The following is a 24,074-nucleotide window of genomic DNA, read 5'->3' on the forward strand; positions in this document are numbered from 1 at the left end:
GGTACCGTAGCTTGGAAGCTCATAACGTGACTCCATACTATCAAAGGCCTGGCCTTTGCCTGGACTCATCTAACTGGTTTTATGTTGCTGAGGAAACCAAGATCAACCGTGGCCTTGGTGGAGCCCTGTGCTCTGTGTGTCTGACAGTGTCTCTATGTTGCTGCTCCAGGAGGAAAGAGTATGGAAGACTCTATAACTGAAACTGTGGAAGTCATCTCCTCAGTGGCTACTTGGTAGCTTTGTCTGGCAATGTGAAGTTGACCGAACACCATGTAGCAAGCTTATAGCAGTCTGTCTAATTGTCCTGCTTGAAATGACACACACTACAAAAATATCAAGAAAACCCACATGTGTGGATGATATATTTATATTTGGTCCATTCTGAAGATCCTTTCAAATATACCCTTGCCATTAAAGAGCATGCAATAGCTGAGATTCTCTAAAATATATTAATATAAAGGATTTGCATAGATTATGACTTCCCAGTGCATAGCTTCTAACTCCGAAATTGGCATCGTTTTCCTCTTGTTGCCAAAAACCATCAACTAACGCGGAGCCTTGGAGACTAAGTCCTGTCTATTAAAAACATTATCTAAGTTGATAGTATCGGTATTGAAAGGACTAGAGAGAAAACACCCATGTAATTATAAGGTTCATGTGATTACTCTAAAAAAAAAGCACATATATTCGTAACCACTTTTCTCTTAAAAACAAAACATATTTTGGAATGTTGGAATGTTGAAATAATAACACAGCAAATGTCCCACCGGTTATGTTAACAGGTTGTGCTCTGGGCCAACTTCTCCTGTGCCTTTCTACCCCAATTATTCTGAAGCAAATCTAAGTGAATAATTCTTTTTAACTACCTGATATGGTCATGTGTTATATTCTCATTGTTTTTCAAGTAAATGACAGTGAGCTGATTCTCCCAAGGGATGCCTTAGAGCCCGCCCTGCAGTCATTTAATGTTTTTTGTTTGTTTGTTTGTTGTTTGTTTGTTTGTTGTACAGTTATAGTATCTGCAGGTTGAACTAGTTTCTCTTTTCTGCTTGGTTATTTTCTCATTTCACCTACCTTATAATTCTGTGTGGAGCGAGTGGCATTTGTTTGTTCTGCTGTAGAAGGTAGGCTGGCTGAAGCATTCTTCCAGACGTGCCCTTATAATAATGAGACGTAACCCATCTGTGTTAGCGTCAGTCTTCAAAGCCTCCCCTCGGCGGGCTCTTATTCAGGAGTGCAGACTTTCACACAGTATTTTAGAACTCCTCTTTTGTAATTGCCTTCAGAAATACTTGAAGTCACCCAGGAAACTGAGTCTCATTACTTTGATCCAAACCAACCATTATCTAGCCAAAACAGAGCGTTTAGTCACCCATTCAAATTCTTGGACTTTAACTACTCTGAGTAACAAACTCATGACTAAAAATTAAACCTACCAGCAAGCAATTTGGACTCCAAATGAACAGGACCTTTATAAACCTGGAGGTGCAGATTCTTTTAAAAAAAACAAAACAAAACAAAACAAAACAAAACAAAACAAAAAAAAAACAGTACTCTGACTACTGGGGCCAGAAAGCCCTGCTGCCGAAGCAGGTCCCCTGGGTTAGGGAAAGGGTCAGCCCCTGAGTCAAGGAGAATACTGACCAAACAGGCTTTATACTACCCTGCCCATTGCCTCAGAAAACTGTCTCCTGCTGCCAAAGGCACTCCACCTCAGGTTGTCTGGGAGATGTGGCCTGGATCAAGAAACCAACCTCTCCATGCTAGCCGTAGGGCAGGCTGTGAGTTTGCAGGCTGTGAGTTTGCAGGCTGACGCATTGTGTGAGTGCTATCCAGACTGTTGTACAACATCTCAGGGGTGCATGTGTCAGAGGCTCAGGTTCACCCGGCCTCCAAACCAGAAGAGACTCCAAGACAGATAAACATGTTGTTTTAATCCACACGAGTCATAGAAGTATGAACGAGAGAAGCACACACCTTTCTCCTGGGACTGAGGTTTTCTCATTTTAAAGCTGAGTCATTTGATATAGAAAGATGAGTTCTCCCAGAGCTGGGACTCTGTGTCTCTGTGATAATTGCCACCAGGTAATTATTATTGTAGCTTTAGAATATGTCCTCAGCTGAAGGATTTTCTGTCCCCAGCAGTCAGATCACTGCTCTTTAAAAGCCAAGAGTCCATCCAGATCTCAGGTTAGGGATAACGATTAGCAGTGTTTCCGTGTTTCTGTCCAGTTTTGCCTGACAGCATCACCTGTACCAGCAGTAAATCCCACTGTGACTGGAGAGCTCTTGCCCTGTGGTCCCCATGGGTTTCTTTCCTTGGGACAACTTAAAGGGAAAGATGCCAGACGTCTCCTTTCAAAGTCTGTTCCATTTGGAAAGGTTTATGAACCCGAGAAAGCTGGGCTAGAGCAGAGGCGTGAAGGGAGGGCCTGCCACCTAGTGGTGCAGGATCCAAATCACACTCCGGACTCTAAGCGAGCCACTTTGTGAAAAATGCCAGTAGGAAATTGAGGGATGGAAAGAAAGAAGTGCACAGAGCCAGAGAGTGAATGAGAATGCATGTGTAGAGGCTGCCCAAGGGCAGGGGGCATGAGCTTCCCATCGAGGCCCACTCCTTACTGCTTAGGAGGAGAAACTGTGGAGCTCGAGGCCCGAGGTCACATTATAGCATCCCCTGCAGGGCGGTTCCCTGCTTGTGAGAACCAACCACCCAAGGGCTACATCAATCTTGGATTCAGACTTTACCCCATCCCCAAAGCTATGCACTAAGCAAAACCTAATTCTAGAATATAAGAAGAAAACTCATCTCTCCAGGGACCTGAGACAGGAACATATGTGGTCATGGGAGAATCAAGAACATATGTGGTCATGGGAGAATGACTGGACTATAGTCAACAAGGAATAGCAGGAACTGGAGGTTGAGCGAGGTCCAGGAGTGACCAGCTAGCCACAGGCCTGTTCCTAGAGAGGCAGGAATCTGGAAGACAGTCTGCCTTACAGAGGAACCTGCTGTACAACTTTTCCTGGGGAAGGATGACTAGACCAGTGCTCTCAATGTTTGCAACGCTGCAACCCTTTATACGGCTCCTCACGTTGCAGTGCCCCCCCCCCAACAATAAAATTATCTTTGTTGATAATTCATAACTGTCATTTTCCCACTGTCATAGTCACAGTGTAAATATCTGATGTTCAGGATATCCGATATGTACCCCCCCGTACCTCCCATGAAAGGGCTGTCGGCCCTCTAAAGGGGTCACAACCCCATGAATAACTAGTGCACTAGACTGTGTTGAGTTTGTAACTGTGAAGCCTGCCGTCCTGGCTGAGGCCTGACTCATAAAAGCATAACTTTCCTATTTCTTCTTCTCCTCTCCCTATTTGTGTATAGACTTGCCAAAGCATGTGCAGGGCACGCTTTCTTGGGTTCTCTGGTCTTTTTCATCCTTCTCATTCCTTCTCTCTCTCTCTCTCTCTCTCTCTCTCTCTCTCTCTCTCTCTCTCTCTCTCTCTCTCTCTCTGTGTGTGTGTGTGTGTGTGTGTGTGTGTGTGTGTGTGTGTGTGTGTGTGTTGTCATCATTTTGTTTGTTTTCTTGTTTTTTGGCTGTTCTGGAACTCACATGGAGACCAGGCTAGCCTCCAACTCAGAGATCGGGCTGCCTCTGCCTCCCCTGGCCTCTTACTCTTTCCTAAGCTGCAGCTTGCTGCCCCCAGCCTGCTTCTTCATTGCCGCTGCAGAACATGTGGCTTGCTCCCTCCCACCCTTTCCATATTATCCTTCCAGGAAGCTAGAGAGATCTACAGTTTGCTGCCCAGCCTTTTAGATGCTAGTAAAAGTTTCCTCGAGGTTTCTTGTGAGCCTCAAGGTTTCCTCAATTCTTTTATTGATGAGGCTAAAAACCCAGAGGAAAGACCCGATTTTTCCCTGTGACAATATTTGGACATTGGGATGTACTGTGGAAAAAATGTTTTATACATGGCAACATTTTGTACCAAGTAAATCATTATTTTCTAGAACAAATGTTACTGAATCAAAGGATTTTAGTTTCTTACCCATTACTTTTCTTAGGTTGGTCTAAACTTAACAATCCTCCTGCCTCAACCTCCCCAGAGCACAGATTCCACCACACCCTATCTCTGGTTGCTTTTTAAAAACTGGATGAATCAATTTCCACTTCACCAGGACACACACTTCACTCTTCTTCCACAACTCGAACAGCACAGAGCTGACAAGTTTTTTGTCAAATTGATGTCCGTCTTTCCTTTGTCTTGTGATGAAGCTAGAGTGAATATCTGGTCAGAGATGGCTGCCGTTTCCTTCTCTGTGCGTTGTGAGTTTGGGCTTCTTGCCTGGCGCTCTGTTGTCATGCTGACCTTGTCCTTTTGTGTCCATGGATCTTCTTGTTTGGTAGGAATTAGTTCCGTCATATAAATTCGATTTCCCCTCAACTTGCCCTGTGACCTTTGATTTCCCTTCAGTGGAGTTTGCTCTGCAGAAATAATTGTTGTTACACAGTCAGCTCTGTTAGTGTCTGTGTGTTCTGTTTTGGGACTTAGACAGGACACCTAGGCCTTTCCCATGAGTGCTTCTTAGCAAACTGTTTGCAGGAGATTGAGGTGGAAGCGATGGGTTGGCCTTATTCTGTTGTCTTTTTTATTTTCTAATTGTCCTAGTTGGAGTTGAAGTTTGGAATTAAAAAAAAAAAAAAACCTGTAGTCAAGTGAGGTTGTAGCTCATTGGTTATATACTAGCCTAGTGGATATGAATGGATAGATGGATGGATGGATGGATGGATGGATGGATGGATGGATGGATGGATGGATGTTTGGGTGGGTGGATAGGTGGATTGATGGATGGACGGATGGATGATGGGTGGATAGATGGATGTTTGGGTGGATGGATGTTTGGGTGGATGGATGGGTGGGTAGATGGATGGATGATGTATGGATGGATGGAAGGATGTTTGGGTAGATGGATGGATGATGTATGGATGGATGGATATCTAAGTTCTGATTGAAAGATAGGTATTATTGATTGGGCTGGGCATTTTCTGAGTTTTCTCTTTTTTTTTTTTATTAACTTGAGTATTTCTTATATACATTTCGAGTGTTATTCCCTTTCCTGGTATCCGAGCAAACATCCCCCTCCCCCCTCCCCTTCCTTATGGGTGTTCCCCTCCCAACCCTCCCCCCATTGCCGCCCTCCCCCCACCAGTCTAGTTCACTGGGGGTTCAGTCTTAGCAGGACCCAGGGCTTCCCCTTCCACTGGTGCTCTTACTAGGATATTCATTGCTACCTATGAGGTCAGAGTCCAGGGTCAGTCCCTATATAGTCTTTGGGTAGTGGCTTAGTCCCTGGAAGCTCTGGTTGCTTGGCATTGTTGTACATATGGGGTCTCGAGCCCCTTCAAGCTCTTTCAGTTCTTTCTCTGATTCCTTCAACGGGGCTCCTATTCTCAGTTCAGTGGTTTACTGCTGGCATTCGCCTCTGTATTTGCTGTATTCTGGCTGTGTCTCTCAGGAGCGATCTACATCCGGCTCCTGTCGGTCTGCACTTCTTTGCTTCATCCATCTTGTCTAATTGGGTGGCTGTATATGTATGGGCCACATGTGGGGCAGGCTCTGAATGGGTGTTCCTTCAGTCTCTGTTTTAATCTTTGCCTCTCTCTTCCCTGTCAAGGGTATTCTTGTTCCCCTTTTAAAGAAGGAGTGAAGCATTCACATTTTGATCATCCATCTTGAGTTTCATTTGTTCTAGGCATCTAGGGTAATTCAAGCATTTGGGCTAATAGCCACTTATCAATGAGTGCATACCATGTATGTCTTTCTGTGATTGGGTTAGCTCACTCAGGATGATGTTTTCCAGTTCCAACCATTTGCCTACGAATTTCATAAAGTCGTTGTTTTTGATAGCTGAGTAATATTCCATTGTGTAGATGTACCACATTTTCTGTATCCATTCCTCTGTTGAAGGGCATCTGGGTTCTTTCCAGCTTCTGGCTATTATAAATAAGGCTGCTATGAACATAGTGGAGCACGTGTCTTTTTTATATGTTGGGGTATCTTTTGGGTATATGCCAAAGAGAGGTATACCTGGATCCTCAGGCAGTTCAATGTCCAATTTTCTGAGGATCCTCCAGACTGATTTCCAGAATGGTTGTACCAGTTTGCAATCCCACCAACAATGGAGGAGTGTTCCTCTTTCTCCACATCCTCGCCAGCATCTGTTGTCCCCTGAGTTTTTGATCTTAGCCATTCTCACTGGTGTGAGGTGAAATCTCAGGGTTGTTTTGATTTGCATTTCCCTTATGACTAAAGATGTTGAACATTTCTTTAGGTGTTTCTCAGCCATTCGGCATTCCTCAGCTGTGAATTCTTTGTTTAGCTCTGAACCCCATTTTTAATAGGGTTATTTGTTTCCCTGCGGTCTAACTTCTTGAGTTCTTTGTATATTTTGGGTATAAGGCCTCTATCTGTTGTAGGATTGGTAAAGATCTTTTCCCAATCTGTTGGTTGCTGTTTTGTCCTAACCACAGTGTCCTTTGCCTTACAGAAGCTTTGCAGTTTTATGAGATCCCATTTGTCGATTCTTGATCTTAGAGCATAAGCCATTGGTGTTTTGTTTAGGAAATTTTTTCCAGTGCCCATGTGTTCCAGATGCTTCCCTAGTTTTTCTTCTATTAGTTTGAGTGTGTCTGGTTTGATGTGGAGGTCCTTGATCCACTTGGACTTAAGCTTTGTACAGGGTGATAAGCATGGATCGATCTGCATTCTTCTACATGTTGACCTCCAGTTGAACCAGCACCATTTGCTGAAAATGCTATCCTCTTTTCCATTTGATGGTTTTGGCTCCTTTGTCAAAAATCAAGTGACCATAGGTGTGTGGGTTCATTTCTGGGTCTTCAATTCTATTCCATTGGTCTATCTGTCTGTCTCTGTACCAATACCATGCAGTTTTTATCACTATTGCTCTGTAATACTGCTTGAGTTCAGGGATAGTGATTCCCCCTGAAGTCCTTTTATTGTTGAGGATAGTTTTAGCTATCCTGGGTTTTTTGTTATTCCAGATGAATTTGCAAATTGTTCTGTCTAACTCTTTGAAGAATTGGATTGGTATTTTGATGGGGATTGCATTGAATCTGTAGATTGCTTTTGGTAAAATGGCCATTTTTACTATATTAATCCTGCCAATCCATGAGCATGGGAGATCTTTCCATCTTCTGAGGTCTTCTTCAATTTCCTTCTTCATTGTCTTGAAGTTCTTATTGTACAGATCTTTTACTTGCTTTGTTAAAGTCACACTGAGGTACTTTATATTATTTGGGTCTATTATGAAGGGTGTCGTTTCCCTAATTTCTTTCTCGGCTTGTTTCTCTTTTGTATAGAGGAAGGCAACTGATTTATTTGAGTTAATTTTATACCCAGCCACTTTGCTGAAGTTGTTTATCAGCTTTAGTAGTTCTCTGGTGGAACTTTTGGGATCACTTAAATATACTATCATATCATCTGCAAATAGTGATATTTTGACTTCTTCTTTTCCGATCTGTATCCCCTTGACCTCCTTTTGTTGTCTGATTGCTCTGGCTAGAACTTCAAGAACTATATTGAATAAGTAGGGAGAGAGTGGGCAGCCTTGTCTAGTCCCTGATTTTAGTGGGATTGCTTCAAGTTTCTCTCCATTTAGTTTAATGTTAGCAACTGGTTTGCTGTATATGGCTTTTACTATGTTCAGGTATGGGCCTTGAATTCCTATTCTTTCCAGGACTTTTATCATGAAGGGGTGTTGAATTTTGTCAAATGCTTTCTCAGCGTCTAATGAAATGATCATGTGGTTTTGTTCTTTCAGTTTGTTTATATAATGGATCACGTTGATGGTTTTCCGTATATTAAACCATCCCTGCATGCCTGGGATGAAGCCTGCTTGGTCATGGTGGATGATTGTTTTGATGTGCTCTTGGATTCGGTTTGCCAGAATTTTGTTGAGTATTTTTGCGTCGATATTCATAAGGGAAATTGGTCTGAAGTTCTCTTTCTTTGTTGTGTCTTTGTGTGGTTTAGGTATAAGAGTAATTGTGGCTTTGTAGAAGGTATTCGGTAGTGATCCATCTGTTTCAATTTTGTGGAATAGTTTGGATAATATTGGTATGAGGTCTTCTATGAAGGTTTGATAGAATTCTGCACTAAACCCGTCTGGACCTGGGCTCTTTTTGGTTGGGAGACCTTTAATGACTGCTTCTATTTCCTTAGGAGTTATGGGGTTGTTTAACTGGTTTATCTGTTCCTGATTTAACTTTGGTACCTGGTATCTGTCTAGGAAATTGTCCATTTCCTGAAGATTTTCAAGTTTTGTTGAATATAGGTTTTTACAGTAAGATCTGATGATTTTTTGAATTTCCTCTGAATCTGTTGTTATGTCTCCCTTTTCATTTCTGATTTTGTTAATTTGGGCGCACTCTCTGTGTCCTCTCGTTAGTCTGGCTAAGGGTTTATCTATCTTGTTGATTTTCTCAAAGAACCAACTTTTGGTTCTGTTGATTCTTTCTATGGTCCTTTTTGTTTCTACTTGGTTGATTTCAGCTCTGAGTTTGATTATTTCCTGCCTTCTACTCCTCCTGGGTGTATTTGCTTCTTTTTGTTCTAGAGCTTTTAGGTGTGCTGTCAAGCTGCTGACATATGCTCTTTCCTGTTTCTTTCTGCAGGCACTCAGCGCTATGAGTTTTCCTCTTAGCACAGCTTTCATTGTGTCCCATAAGTTTGGGTATGTTGTACCTTCATTTTCATTAAATTCTAAAAAGTTTTTAATTTCTTTCTTTATTTCTTCCTTGACCAGGTTATCATTGAGTAGAGCATTGTTCAATTTCCAAGTATATGTGGGCATTCTTCCTTGATTGTTATTGAAGACCAGTTTTAGGCCGTGGTGGTCCGATAGCACGCATGGGATTATTTCTATCTTTCTGTACCTGTTGAGGCCCGTTTTTTGACCAATTATATGGTCAATTTTGGAGAAAGTACCATGAGGAGCTGAGAAGAAGGTATATCCTTTTGCTTTAGGATAGAATGTTCTATAAATATCCGTTAAGTCCATTTGGCTCATGACTTCTCTTAGTCTGTCTACATCTCTGTTCAATTTCTGTTTCCATGATCTGTCCATTGATGAGAGTGGGGTGTTGAAATCTCCCACTATTATTGTGTGAGGTGCAATGTGTGTTTTGAGCTTTAGTAAGGTTTCTTTTACATATGTAGGTGCCCTTGTATTTGGGGCATAGATATTTAGGATTGAGAGTTCATCTTGGTGGATTTTTCCTTTGATGAATATGAAGTGTCCTTCCTTATCTTTTTGGATGACTTTTAGTTGAAAATTGATTTTATTTGATATTAGAATGGCTACTCCAGCTTGCTTCTTCTGACCATTTGCTTGGAAAATTGTTTTCCAGCCTTTCACTCTGAGGTAATGTCTGTCTTTGTCTCTGAGGTGTGTTTCCTGTAGGCAGCAGAATGCAGGGTCCTCGTTGCGTATCCAGTTTGTTAATCTATGTCTTTTTATGGGGGAGTTGAGGCCATTGATGTTGAGAGATATTAAGGAATAGTGATTATTGCTTCCCGTTATATTCATATTTGGATGTGAGGTTATGTTTGTGTGCTTTCACTCTCTTTGTTTTGTTGCCAAGACGATTAGTTTCTTGCTTCTTCTAGGGTATAGCTTGCCTCCTTATGTTGGGCTTTACCATTTATTATCCTTTGTAGTGCTGGATTTGTAGAAAGATATTGTGTAAATTTGGTTTTGTCATGGAATATCTTGGTTTCTCCATCTATGTTAATTGAGAGTTTTGCAGGATACAGTAACCTGGGCTGGCATTTGTGTTCTCTTAGGGTCTGTATGACATCAGCCCAGGATCTTCTGGCCTTCATAGTTTCTGGCGAGAAGTCTGGTATGATTCTGATAGGTCTGCCTTTATATGTTACTTGACATTTTTCCCTTACTGCTTTTAATATTCTTTCTTTATTTTGTGCATTTGGTGTTTTGACTATTATGTGACGGGAGGTGTTTCTTTTCTGGTCCAATCTATTTGGAGTTCTGTAGGCTTCTTGTATGCCTATGGGTATCTCTTTTTTTAGGTTAGGGAAGTTTTCTTCTATGATTTTGTTGAAGATATTTACTGGTCCTTTGAGCTGGGAGTCTTCACTCTCTTCTATACCTATTATCCTTAGGTTTGATCTTCTCATTGAGTCCTGGATTTCCTGTATGTTTTGGACCAGTAGCTTTTTCCGCTTTACATTATCTTTGACAGTTGAGTCAATGATTTCTATGGAATCTTCTGCTCCTGAGATTCTCTCTTCCATCTCTTGTATTCTGTTGGTGAAGCTTGTATCTACAGCTCCATGTCTCTTCTTTTGGTTTTCTATATCCAGGGTTGTTTCCATGTGTTCTTTCTTGATTGCTTCTATTTCCATTTTTAATTCCTTCAACTGTTTGATTGTGTTTTCCTGAAATTCTTTCAGAGATTTTTGCAATTCTTTCGGGGATTTTTGCGATTCCTCTCTGTAGGCTTCTACTTGTTTATTAATGTTTTCCTGTGTTTCCCTAAGGGAGTTCTTCACATCTTTCTTGAAGTCCTCCAGCATCATGATCAAATATGATTTTGAAACTAGATCTTGCTTTTCTGGTGTGTTTGGATATTCCATGTTTGTTTTGGTGGGAGAATTGGGCTCCGATGATGGCATGTAGTCTTGGTTTCTGTTGCTTGGGTTCCTGCGCTTGCCTCTCGCCATCAGATTATCTCTAGTGTTACTTTGTTCTGCTATTTCTGACAGTGGCTAGACTGTCCTATAAGCCTGTGTGTCAGGAGTGCTGTAGACCTGTTTTCCTCTCTTTCAGTCAGTTATGGGGACAGAGTGTTCTGCTTTCGGGCATGTAGTTTTTCCTCTCTACAGGTCTTCAGCTGTTCCTGTGGGCCTGTGTCTTGAGTTCACCAGGCAGCTTTCTTGCAGCAGAAAAGTTGGTCTTACCTGTGGTCCCGAGGCTCAAGTTCGCTCTCAGGGTGCTGCCCTCGTGCTCCCTGTGGCGGCAGCAACCAGGAAGATCTGCGCCGCCCCCTCCAGGAGCCTCAGTGCATCAGGGTTCCAGATGGTCTTTGGTGTTTTCCTCTGGCGTCCGAGATGTATGTGCAGAGAGCAGTCTCTTCTGGTTTCCCAGGCTTGTCTGCCTCTCTGAAGGTTTAGCTCTCCCTCCCGCGGGATTTGGGTGCAGAGAACTGTTTATCCGGTCTGTTTCCTTCAGGTTCCAGCGGTGTCTCAGGCAGGGGTCCTGCCGCTCCTGGGCCCTCCCCCACGGGAGCCCAGAGGCCTTATACAGTTTCCTCTTGGGCCAGGGATGTGGGCAGGGGTGAGCAGTGTTGGTGGTCTCTTCTGCTCTGCAGCCTCAGGAGTGCCCACCTGACCAGGCGGTGAGGTCTCTTTCCCACGGGGCCTGGGAGCAGAGAGCTGCTTCGGGCCGGGATCCGCGGGTCCTGAGTTTTCTCTTAATGGCTGTGTTGACTCTCCATTTTTGTATAATTGGGAAATAATTTCTTACAATTCTGTATGGCTTTAAGCTGCACATGATGCAGAGAGCTAGGCCTGCTTTTCCCTCTCAATCTTAGCCGCTCCATGCCCTGCTCGCCGCTTATTGCAGGGCGCCACGTCTTTGCCTTTTCATGAGCAGACTGCTACTTGAAATTTTCTGAGGAAAGAAAAGAACACGATGTGACAAGTAGTGCTGGTTCCCATTTTATATGCAGGCAATATGTAAATGTTATGGTGTTAAATATTTATACTTTTAGCATATAGTCCCTATTTCTAAATATTGGGAGCTTCCTATAGTTTTTGCTTGTTTTTTCCTGTACTTAGTAGATATTTTGTAAGAGTAGGGAGCATGGTGACAGCTCTGTGCCTGGATCATCCTAGCCAAGCTACTGTGTTGGAGGACGAGGTGTCCGTGGTTTGCCATGGTCTTGGTAAGGAAGCCACTCCGTAAAAGGAAGCTGTTATTTAAGATTTTACACAGTAGAAGCCTTCCTTAGGGAACAGAATGGGATCTATCTGTGTAAGTATTTCAGTTGTATATCTAAAGTTATTTAAGTACTTTTGAAAGTTGGATCAGTAATAGCAACCGAATTTATGAAGTGAATGAATTCATGGTAAGAGTAATGAGACATATTCTAACACTTACAAAGGCATTTATTTTGGAACTTTTTTTTAAAGATTTATTTATTCATTATATATAAGTACACTGTAGCTGTTCAGACACACCAAAAGAGGGCATCAGATCTCATTACAGATGGTTATGAGCCACCCTGTGGTTGCTGGGAATTGAACTCGGAACCTCTGGAAGAGCAGTCAGTGCTCTTAACCACTGAGCCATCTCTCCAGCCCCTATTTTGGAACTTTTTGAAAGAAAAAGTAGCTAGATATTCCCTCATGTCTCAACCTCCCCAACAAATAAAAATGAAGCTATGAAACAAGAGGGAATATAACAATGGGAATATTTCATAGAAGCACAAGTAATAACCTTTTACATTTGTTTTCTTTCTATTAACCGTACCCATTTTTTTCATTAGTTTATTTATTCACTTTATATTCCAATCACATCCTCCATTCCTCCTCTGTTCCCAGTCTCACCCTCACAGGCCCCTCCCCAGCTACCCCTTCCCCTTCTGCTCAGAGAAAGGGAAGCCCCCCACCCCCGCCATGGTTACCAATCTACCTGGCACATCAAGTCACACATGCTCTCCCACTGAGGCCATACAAGGCAACCCAGCTAGCAGAAGGGGATCCAAAGGCAGGCAACAGAGTCAAAGACAGCCCCGCTCCAGTTGTTATTATTAGGGGACATGAAGACCACACAAATGTGCAGGGAGCCCGAGGACCAGCCCAGGCATGTTCCTTGGTTGGTGGTTCAGTCTCAGTGAGCCCCAGTGGGCCCAGGTTAGTTGACGCTGTAGGCCTTCTTGTGGGGTCCTAGACCCTTCAGATCCCTCAATCCTTCCCCCACTCTTCCACCACACTCCCTGCGCTCCACCTGATGTTTGTGGGTCTCTGCATCTTTTTCCATCTGCTGCTGGATGAAGCCTAGGTTCCTCTCTGCCACCATAGCAGAGCATCACGATAGTGTCAGGGATTGGCTCTCTCTCATGGGATGGATCTCAAGTTCAGCCAGCCATTGGTTCATTGTTCCCTCAGTCACTGCTCCATCGTTATCCCTGCACCTCCTGTAGGCAGGACAAATTTGAGGTCAAAGGTTTGGGGGTGGGTTGGTGCCCCCCTTCCCCTGGGATTTCCACCTGGCTGTAGGAGGTGGCCACTTCAGTCTCCATATCCCCAGCTGCTAGGAGTCGCAGCTGGAGTCAGCCCATAGACTCCCAGGAGCCTCCCGCATCCCAGGTCTCTGGATCATCCCAGAGATCACACACACGTACCTATTTTTTGTTCTCTCTCCCAGCCCTTTCTCCCCACCCCAGTCCTCCCCACCTCTGATTCCCTACCTCATTCCCCCTCCCCAACCCTTCTTCCACCCAGTTCCCTCCATCCATTCACCAAATTTATTTTATTTACATCTATTTATTCTCTGGAAAGGGATGTGCCATGGTGTAGGTATGGAGGTCAAAGGACAGACTGTAGAATCAGTTCTTGCCTTCTAGCCTAGAGTCCCAGGAACCAAACTCAGGCCATCAGGTTTGAAATCAAGAGCCTCTCCCCACTGAGCCATCTCATCAGTCCCAAAAGTGAAACTGTTCTTTATAAATGATGATATTTTTAAGAGAATTGTGTTGATTTTTTTATCTACCCACTGATAAGTCATTTAGAAGTTACTAGATTCCCATACTTAATACTGAACCAATAGGACCAATGATGATTTTGAGAATCCTTAACTACACCTGCTAGCAGATATCTTCTATAATCTTGCTAATTAGCAGGCCAAACATTGGTATTTAAATAGAGGAAGCTGTGTAGTGGAAGCTGTGTAGTATTACAGGCACACATCAATTTTACCTCGTCAGTTGAGGGAAGGATACTGGTTACTTTCTCTGCTGCTTTCTTCTATGATCTCTTTTCCAGGCTTGTGGTTTTAAAATGTGAAGGGAAGCCTTGAAACTTGGCCTATTAACATTGTCAAAACTCTGTAACCCAAAATTAAATTATGATTAAAACCTTCTAAACTGTAATTACTTATTTCTTAGAAAGGTTATTTTTTTCCTCAGTAAATTCTAAAATCTCTGTACAGTTAAAAAATATATTTTGAAGTATTTTGACATGCCTACTTAAATGCTCCTTGGTTTTTGGTTTGATTTTTTAAGGCGTGGTCATGAGATTAACAATAGATAGATTAGAAAATTAATATAGATTCTATTTGTTTCAAGCAAAGTCCATAATTCATCTGTTAATGTAAAGACCCAGCCACAATACAAATCCCATACAGGTTCATGGTTATTTTCCTTTCTGTATAGGATAATAGGATATACTCCAAAGTGATTTTTTACATATATTTATAATTGATGACAAACTATGTAATTAATTAGTTTAACATTCACATTTTTGCAATTTAGATCATTTGTATTTGTCGATACACACGAAGAGTTTCTATATGGCCAAAGTAAAACACAATTTTAATAACTTTGCTACTATTTAGACTATTTTTCACACACGCTTTATGACAGTCCTGAAATCAGTTATTTGAATGTCTTGAGAGTCATCACTCATCACTAGAAGTAGGTGAGGAGACCAACATAAGTGAACTCACTGCTTTATTTTCCCCCTTTAGGCAGAGCTCACAGTTTGGAGATGAGAAAACCTTTAATGATCCGTCGTTGCTGGAAAATCTTCAGAATAACCATGTAAGTGACACCAGAGTATTATCTGTCCCTTGGAGATGAGCACTAATGAATATTCCTCAGATTTCCTTCATGGTTACTCCCCTCAAGGTTTTACTTATATGATATTTTTTAGATTTATTTGATTTTATGTGTGCTCATGTCCTAAGTGCATCCCGTATCCAGATGTTTATACCTTTCCCTAGATTTGAAGAATTCTCTACTGTGATTTTTATCGAGTATGTGTTCTGCTCCCCACCCCCAAAATAGGAGGGGGAGTTGAGGTCTGTCTAAACAGAATTTAGATATTATTAAAACTGGAAGAAAATTGAAAAGTATATAGAGGAGAGAGTTGGGTAAAAATGACAACAGGGAGGATAGGACAGACCACCAGTGCAGAATGAGCTAACATAAGCTAAGCGATATAAAATGTGTAAATGCCAGTGAAGACTTTTTAAAATAGCCCGAAAAATTAAATTACACAAAAACACAGGGTGTTATATCATCAGTCAAATGTCTTCCTTGCTTATAGTATTAGAGATGCCTCTCTCCTCCTTCAGGTATCTTATAGATATGACTTAACTGTTGGTCCATCTCAGCACTGACTTACAACACAGCCGGAGTGTCCACTGAAGTTACCTCTTACCTACATTTCCCCTGCCCAGACCAGCACCGCCCCTCATGTAGGGCTGCCCCAGCTTCTGTTTGTGTCTTAACTGATGGCACGCTGCCCTTGAATGCTAGGCCCACCACTCCCCTGGCTTCCGCCATCCCTCAGAGTCTCCCGATGTACCCCCGACCTACGTTAGCACTCTGCCTTGAGCAACTTTTTCTTTCTTCCTCCAGAGGTCTTCTTTCACTGTTTTAAATACTTCTATCTTTTCTCCTCTGGGGCCTTAATAGTTACATGCTGTGCATCCCAGTAGAATTCTCTGTGCTCAGTTCTCCACTAGCCTAAGACTTCTTCCATATATCCATCTCCAAATCTCGTGAACAGCCACCAACTCCTGTGTCCTCACATGACACTCGCATATGATACGCAGCATGCTGTAAATAAACAACGCTGTCACCAATGTCCGCCCTGTCTCCCTACAAGTCGAAGCCCTTCATGTGGCTGGGACCGTCTGTGCTTTGTCCACTGTCTTAGCATAAGCAGTTTTCTTTCCATAACCTGATTCAATCTTTTCATTTGGTTCACTGTATAATTGGAGGTTTATGAACATAGGCACGCATTATTTTTCTTTATTAACGTAAATGACATTTCTCTCCAGAAGCCAGACATGAAGATGTTTACTATCCAGTGTCTCTGTTCTTTTCTCATCAGACCTGAGATGCTTACAGAAAGGATTCACTCTTCAGTCTCCTTCAAGCCCCAAGAGTAGATAGTGCTCAATAATTGTGATAGATACATATAAGCACACGAGAGCGCACACACACACACACACACACACACACACACACACACACACACACACCCTTATGTACTGGGTTAAGGTAGCCATTTTTGGAGAGAGGGAAGACAGCAATCCAGAGAGACTCACACATTTTCATCATCTCTACTCAAAGGTTAGATGCCTGAAATTTAAATAGAAATTGCAAACAAGCAAATGAACATTTTAAATATCACTTCTGTCCACTAAAGAGCAAATTCATCTTCTTCTACCATTTCTATCTAGAAGCAAATAATCCTGTTAAATAAATGTTTACAGAATGAATGAGGAAGTACAAAAAATGAATAAGTTGTGTTCTAAATAAGTTTCCTCCATAACAGATACTGGCTGTGATCCCACATCCCAGGGCTTCCCAGCTGTTCTCTTAATAAATGGCCATGAAGTAACATTCCTGCCCTTAGTGTCAGATGTTTAAATAAAGGAGGATGAATTATGCGTTTATTCCTCACAGCCAACCGCACCTATCATCTGTGAATTTCTCACAATGATGGCCGTCTGCCACACAGCTGTACCAGAGAGAGACGGGGAGAAGATCATTTATCAGGCAGCGTCGCCAGGTACACAGGAAGCAACTATGGGTATTTTCCTGTAGAAAATTGTTCTGAAATTTGGTGTTATGGATCTTAAGTTTTCAATTTAATTTAAAAATGAAACATAACCAAATTATGGTTTCATATTTTAAAAATCCTCATTAGAAACTTGGCTTTCAGCATTAAGTATGTGTGTGTGTGTGTGTGTGTGTGTGTGTGTGTGTGTGTGTGTGTGTGTGTGTGTGTTTGTGTGTGTGTGTGTGACTGTATCTGTCTGTCTGTCTGTCTTATTATCCCTCTCAGCAGTGGCAGGACTTTGCATAAAGAAAGCAGCTAATAAAAACTAAAGTGTCTATGCACTGTAAGTGGTTCAGATCCCCAGGGACTGGGATTAACAGTCAGCTTTAGGCGGGAAGGATAATATGTGAAAAGACTTACTGACACTTATTGACTCCTGATGGTGGTGTTCTCAAGCATATGCTTGACAAAGGGGTCTTGTCAAGCTGCTCCTTTCGGGAGTGAGTGACTGACAGTGGGTGACTGACAGTGGGTGACTGACAGTGGGTGACTGACAGTGGGTGACTGACAGTGGGTGACTGACAGTGGGTGACTGACAGTGGGTGACTGACTGACAGTGGGTGACTGACAGTGGGTGACTGACAGTGGGTGACTGACAGTGGGTGAATGACTGACAGTGGGTGACTGACAGTGGGTGACTGACAGTGGGTGACTGACAGTGGGTGACTGACAGTGGGTGAATGACTGACAGTGGGTGACTGACAGTGGGTGACTGACAGTGGGTGAATGACTGACAGTGGGTGAATGACTGACAGTGGGTGAATGACTGACAGTGGGTGACTGACAGTGGGTGACTGACAGTGGGTGACTGACAGTGGGTGAATGACTGACAGTGGGTGAATGACTGACAGTGGGTGAATGACTGACATTGGGCGACTCACAGTGGGTGACTCATAGTAGGTGACTGGCAGTGGGTGGGTGACATGTTCAGGAACATGATGCTAATTTCTCTGGTGTCATCATATGTATAAGTCAGATTGGATTTCAGAGCATAATGAGACAGATTTTTAATCAAGAAGAAAACTGCCGATGTCTTTTGGCTTATATTATAATTTTTTGTCTTCTATTTCTTTTCACCTGTTCCCTGCCATAGACGAGGGAGCACTGGTCAGAGCCGCCAAGCAGTTGAATTTTGTCTTCACTGGAAGAACTCCTGACTCTGTCATCATAGATTCAGTAAGTCGCTTGTGTTTTAAGGGCTTCTTAGAACCTGTGTAATACACTCATGTGGCTTCAGAGACAAAGACAGTAAGGAAAAGATTGCAGTGAAACTGACGTTTCCTACTCGGGAGCACCACTGGCGTCCTTCGTCTGGTTCTTTCAACACTTCACAAAATTGTGGCTGACAATAGGCTTGGTGGACAATATTGACTCTTCCAAACTAGACATATCTACAGATTTTCTCTTCTACTAAATGGAGCTTTATCTCCCTTGAATCATCCTCCCATTTATCTCTTCTTGGTCCCAAACATTATTAAATTTTTGGTTATGTAAGTATCCAGAAGGCTGGGCATAGCGCATAGGCCTGTTATCCCAGTGCATGGGAGGTAGGTCGCAGGAGAATCTGGAGTTCAGAGCCAGCTTCAGCTACATAGCAAGTTTGAAGCCAGCCTGGGCTACATGAGACCCTGTCTCAAAACAGCAAACAACAAAGAAGTAATTATTCAAGATCTGCTTTTAAGTGGGCAGTTCTAAACAGATACATGTCAGAAGGTGATATCCCAGCGGCTACATGACAAGCTACATGACAGGCTACACGACAAGCTACATGGCAGACTACACAGCAGGCTACATGGCAGACTACATGGCAGATTACATGACAGGCTACATGACAGGCTACATGGTAGACTACATGGCAGATTACATGACAGGCTACATGACAGGCTACACGGCAGGCTACATGACAGGCTACATGGCAGGCTACATGGCAGGCTACATGGCAGGCTACATGGCAGACTACATGGCAGGCTACATGACAGGCTACACGGCAGGCTACATGACAGGCTACATGGCAGACTACATGACAGGCTACATGGCAGACTACATGACAGGCTACATGGCAGACTACATGGCAGGCTACATGGCAGGCTACATGGCAGACTACATGGCAGGCTACATGACAGACTACATGGCAGGCTACATGGCAGACTACATGGCTAGTCATCAAGAACATATGAAAACTTAATGAGGCACAATTATGCTCCCAGTGCAGAGGCTAAAAAAATTCTTAGAAGCAAATGCTAATGTATTTTTAAAGAGTTTTCTGAAGAAAGGAAAGCCTACCTCAATCCCTACTCCGTTCTCCGTTACTCTGGAGGAAGGGAAGTTTGTGTCACTGAAGACTTACCATGGAGTGTTCATCGTGGCTATGGCCATGGTTTCCCCAAAACAGAAACAAGCAGTGCACATCAGCAGGAGAGGACGGACAGACAGAGATCCGTGTGTCAATCTAAATGATACACAAGAATGAATTCTTAATTCTGTAGCAGTGTGGATGAGTCGTAGAGCCCTTATGTGGAAGAGGGGAAATGCCAGGCACTGAGGAAAGCGTCCTTTACAAGTCCATCTGGAGATTCCACAAATGTGATTCATAAAGATAGAATTTTGAACAGCGATCACCTTGGGGCAGGGAGAGGATTGATTGGAAATGGAACACAGGGATTTATGGGTCAGATGTCCTGTGTCTTCAACAGGGTGGTGTTTACACAGGCGGAACCTTTATCAAACTATACGGTTTGCATTGAAGATCTCTGTGTTTTGTTTAATGTCAATGGTATCTCATTTTGAACGTTACCATTAGTGCTTCTGTTGCATTCATAGCTAAACATCTTTGTACTTGGTCTTTTTTTCCTTTAAACTATTTCTTTCCTAACTCAAAATTTTGTCTTAAAAATGCATTTTTCTATTTCCTTTTTTTCAAAAGATATTCATTTATTATATATAAGTACACTGTAGCTGTCTTCAGAAACACCAGAAGAGGGCATCGGATCTCTTTACAGATGGTTGTGAGCCACCATGTGGTTGCTGGGAATTGAACTCAGGACCTCTGGAAGAGTAGTCGGGTGCTCTTAACCACTGAGCCATCTCTCCAGCCCTGCTATTTCCTAAAGATAAAGTTTTATTTATTTTCTGTTGTTTTGTGTTCTTTCTCTGACTCCTTGAGCGTGGGCTCATGAGTTCGTTGGTAACTTTGGGAAAGTCACACAAACAGATTGTGTGTTATGTCTTGTCTGTTGGGCATTTCTGTCCCACGCTCTCCACTTGGACCTCAGTAGTTCTCAATCCTGCTTCTGTGACACTCAGAATTCTTCTGAGTCCTCTCCTACCATTCACTTTTTTTTTTTCACTAACCTGAAAGTTTAGTGAATTCTCTTCCATAATTCAGAAAGGCTGAGGGCAAACTGTGTTGGTTTTACAATGAATTTTATAACCAGTGATTATTTCCAAAGGTCCTAAAATATCTCCATTCTTTTATTTTGCAGCTGGGGCAGGAAGAGAGATATGAATTGCTCAATGTCCTAGAGTTCACCAGGTAAAGGCACTCGCCCTATAATTTATAAGGGGAAAAGTACATTTTCATCCATTATTGGCTTTTCCTATATATAGCTGGAATACATGCTTTGCTTTTATTTGCGTTTAAGCAAAATAAGATCTTCCATGCAGTTTGTGTCTTTTCAATAGATAAGTCATGCCCAGGTTTCTTCAGAGTGTAGTACAACATGACTTCTCCTAGCAGTTCAAGACATCTTTTTGAAGAGAAACTACCTGAGTCATAGATACAGATACAGAATTGGCCAGGAGCCCCGTGGCTGGTCTGATAGCCAGCTTTCTGATATGGTAACAAATGCCTGAGATAGTCACCTTCTATAGATGACTTCATCTTGACACACTTTAGAGGTTGTACTCCATGGACCTTGCTACTGGACCTCAGTGAGGCAACACACAAGGGAGGGATCCAGGAGTAAGCAAATCAGGGTCTTCAAAGAATGCATTCCTACTTCTGAGACACTTGAGAACCTCAAAAGAGAAAACAAGAAAGTGGACTCTGGTTTCACAGTCCCCCTCAAGGTTATGCCCAATGACCTAAAGACCTCTCACCTTTTAAATGTTCTAACCTCCTAAGAGCTCCTCTTAGGAATCAATCCTCCCACACGCGCAGGCCTTTGGGGGAAGATTTCAGCTTCAAAGGATAGCAACTAGAGACCCCAAGAACAGATATACTGAGAGGCAGCAAGGTTTGTGTGGAGTGAGGTCAGTAAGCGTTGGCAAGTCTCCATTGTGATTGTAGTGTCCTTCTGTCACATGCCTCTGAGATGTAAGAGTTACCATCTCCCAGGAGAAGCAGAAACAGAATGAGTGTCCCATCCACTCCTTTCCTAAAGAGAAAGAATGCCGGCTGTGTTAGTTTCCTTCTCAGCACGGCAAGATGCCTACCAGGAGCAACAAACAGAAAGAGAGCTTTGTCCTGGCTCATGGTTTAAAGGGAGACAGTCACACAAGGTGCCTGGAGCTCCATCTAGTGCCAAGAGCTCAGGGACAGAAGAAGGCTGAGCCATAATCCCACAGGCCTTTCCCCCCACCTCCCAGAAAACCCTAGTAGGTCTCATCTCCTAAAGTTCTCAGGACGTCTTAAATAGCTCCACCAAAGGTCTGAGTATAAATGCAGGCATTTACGGGGAACACTTTTATATTCTTGCTATAAAGACAGAGTTCTTCTACTCAAGACTTTTATTCTACATTGTTGCCCAGCCAACCTATGTCCTTTAGATAATAGGTCCTCCTATGGGATCTTTAAAGATTGTGTGTTACCTCTCAGAGGACACTTCAAAAATTAAAGGGGGCTGGGGATTTAGCTCAGTGGTAGAACGCTTACCTAGGAAGCGCAAGGCCCTGGGTTCGGTCCCCAGCTCCGAAAAAAAGAACCAAAAAAAAAAATTAAAGGCCCGTGAGAAAGCAATGCTTTGTGGAAAAGAAATGCCCACCTGTTTTCTAGAGCTTTCTCCTTCATAAGCAAATTTGCACACTGCCTGAGACAGACAGTTCCTTTTGTATGCTTGATCTGGAGAGTGACCATGTGACCAAAAACCAGGGTCTGGCCAGTTACTAACACTTCATTTCCTAGGACAGAGCATAGCTCACCTCTATCTCTATGACAAAGTGTCTTTCCCCACCCTGTTGTTATAGGTGAAATGTTTTTGGACCCTCTATGCTTATGGAAAGTGCCATGGGGAGAAATAAATCAAAAGTAGGACTTTCAGGCTTTTGATTTCTGTAGTGAGGGTGGGTTTAAGAATGGGAAGGGGAATGATATCATGCTTTCAAATAGTCTCCATAAATGTGAGCAGTTCCCATCAGGATAACTGGTGAAACTGGAGAGAAGTCGATGGGTTTTTTTACACCTATTTGAGGGAGATCAGGGGAACTTTTCTATAGATTGGAGGGTTGGGTTGGGAACAATGAGAAGGAAGGGGAGGGCTAGGATCCCAGCACAAATAATGGGGTATGTAAAATTCCCTGAACATAGATGGCAGACTTGGGAATAGGAGCAGATGTGGAGGATGAGATATTTGGGAACACTGTGTTTCAATGTCTGTGAGACATGCAAATGCAAGTATCCAGTAGGGAATTAGATATAAGCACCTGAAGCAGGAAGCCACAGCTGTGGCTGAAATACCCATTTCGTAGTCGTCACTGGTCCACCAGTGACACTCAAAGATTAAAAGTCAATAGGATCTTCTGAAGACAAAATATAGATCAAGAGGAAAGTGGAAGGCTGATGGTGGCTGAGCCATAAATAATTATAACTGTTTAGGATTGATTACAAATTAAGAATTAGCCAAATCCGATGGCACGGCATATAGCTGTAGCTACTTTAGAAAAGAATCAAGAGGATCACAAGTCCAAGACTTTCCTGGGCTACAGACTAAGCTTAAAGCCATCTCGGGCCACTTACTAACAATTTGCCTTGAAATAAGAAATGGACTGCAGGGTAAACTTCAATGATGAAGTGTTTGGCCAGCATGAGCAGCTACTGCAGGAGAGTTGGAAGGGAGGACATCTTTAAAATAAAGTCTTTGTTGTTGAAGACACATAGGACAAAAGTAGAGTGATAGATAGCCCAGAGCTGATAGGAATCTCAAGAAGAGTGCTTGGTTATCCATTCAAAGGCACTGCCAGCTTAGGTGAGGGGAAGTTTTAAAACAGATCTGTGCAGTTGTCATTGGAAAGGTGGGGGGATGGGAGTGGAAGGGAGATGAGTGGAGTGTGTAGATAGACATGGTTCACCCAGAGTTGAGTTACAGTTAAACAGTCATGTGGTTCACAGGGGATGGTGCCTGGGTAGGCGAGGTATGATATGGGAGACACTAGAACATGTTTGTGGATGAACATAATCTATTTGTTAGGGGAAAGGGACAGATTTGTAAGAGAGCTATATGACTTTAGAACAAAGCTGCTGAGAAAGTGAGGCAAGGGAGAGCAACAGTCATAAGCAAGGAAGGGATCTTAGTCAGGGTTTTACTGCTGTGAAGAGACACCATGACCACGGCAACTCTTAGAAAGGCCAACATTTAATTGGGGCTGGCTTACAGGTTCACAGGTTCAGTCCATTATCATCACAGCAGGAAACATGGCAATGTCCAGGTCGACAGGGTGCTGAAAAGGTAGCCAAGAGTGCTATATCTTTACTGCCAGCAACAGAAGGAGACCGTGTGCTGCACTAGGCATAACTTGAGCATAGGAGACCCAAAAGCCCATATCAAGGCCACATCAACTCCAACAAGGTCACACTTCCTAATATTGTCACTCTCTATGGGCCAAGCATTCAAACACATGAGTCTGTAGAGGGCATTCTGATTCAAACCACCACATTCTACCCCCTAGTCCCAGGGGCTTGTAGCCGTACAATAATGCAGAACTGTATTCAGTCCAATTTCGAAAGTCCCCAAAGTCTGTGACAGTCTCAAATTTGCTTAAAAGTCCAAAGTGTCTTCTGAGATTCATACAGTCTCTTAACTATAACTGTAACTATAAATCAAAACTTAAAAGCAGATCACATAATTCATACATGGTACAGAACATAGCATTACCATTCCAAAATAGGGAAGGAAGCACAGTGAGGTCATGCTGGACAAAACCAGCTGGGCAAACCCACGATTTCCCATCTCCAT

At 42.8% G+C, this 24,074-nt stretch overlaps 1 protein-coding gene across 13 annotated transcripts in view; it reads left to right on the forward strand.

Annotated features, from left to right (window-relative positions):
- Positions 1–24,074, forward strand: part of Atp8a1 (ATPase phospholipid transporting 8A1) — a 242,556-nt gene that overhangs the window by 93,727 nt on the left and 124,755 nt on the right. For all 13 annotated transcript variants that reach the window (XM_087582508.1, NM_001426995.2, XM_087582503.1 and 10 more), the window contains 4 exon segments: positions 14,798–14,870; positions 16,749–16,854; positions 17,999–18,081; positions 20,388–20,437. In XM_087582508.1, coding sequence (XP_087438634.1) covers positions 14,798–14,870; positions 16,749–16,854; positions 17,999–18,081; positions 20,388–20,437 — 312 coding nt within the window.

Source organism: Rattus norvegicus, chromosome 14 (genome assembly GCF_021556685.1).
Source record: "Rattus norvegicus strain SHRSP/BbbUtx chromosome 14, alternate assembly SHRSP_T2T, whole genome shotgun sequence".
Classification (NCBI taxonomy): Eukaryota; Metazoa; Chordata; class Mammalia; order Rodentia; family Muridae; genus Rattus; species Rattus norvegicus.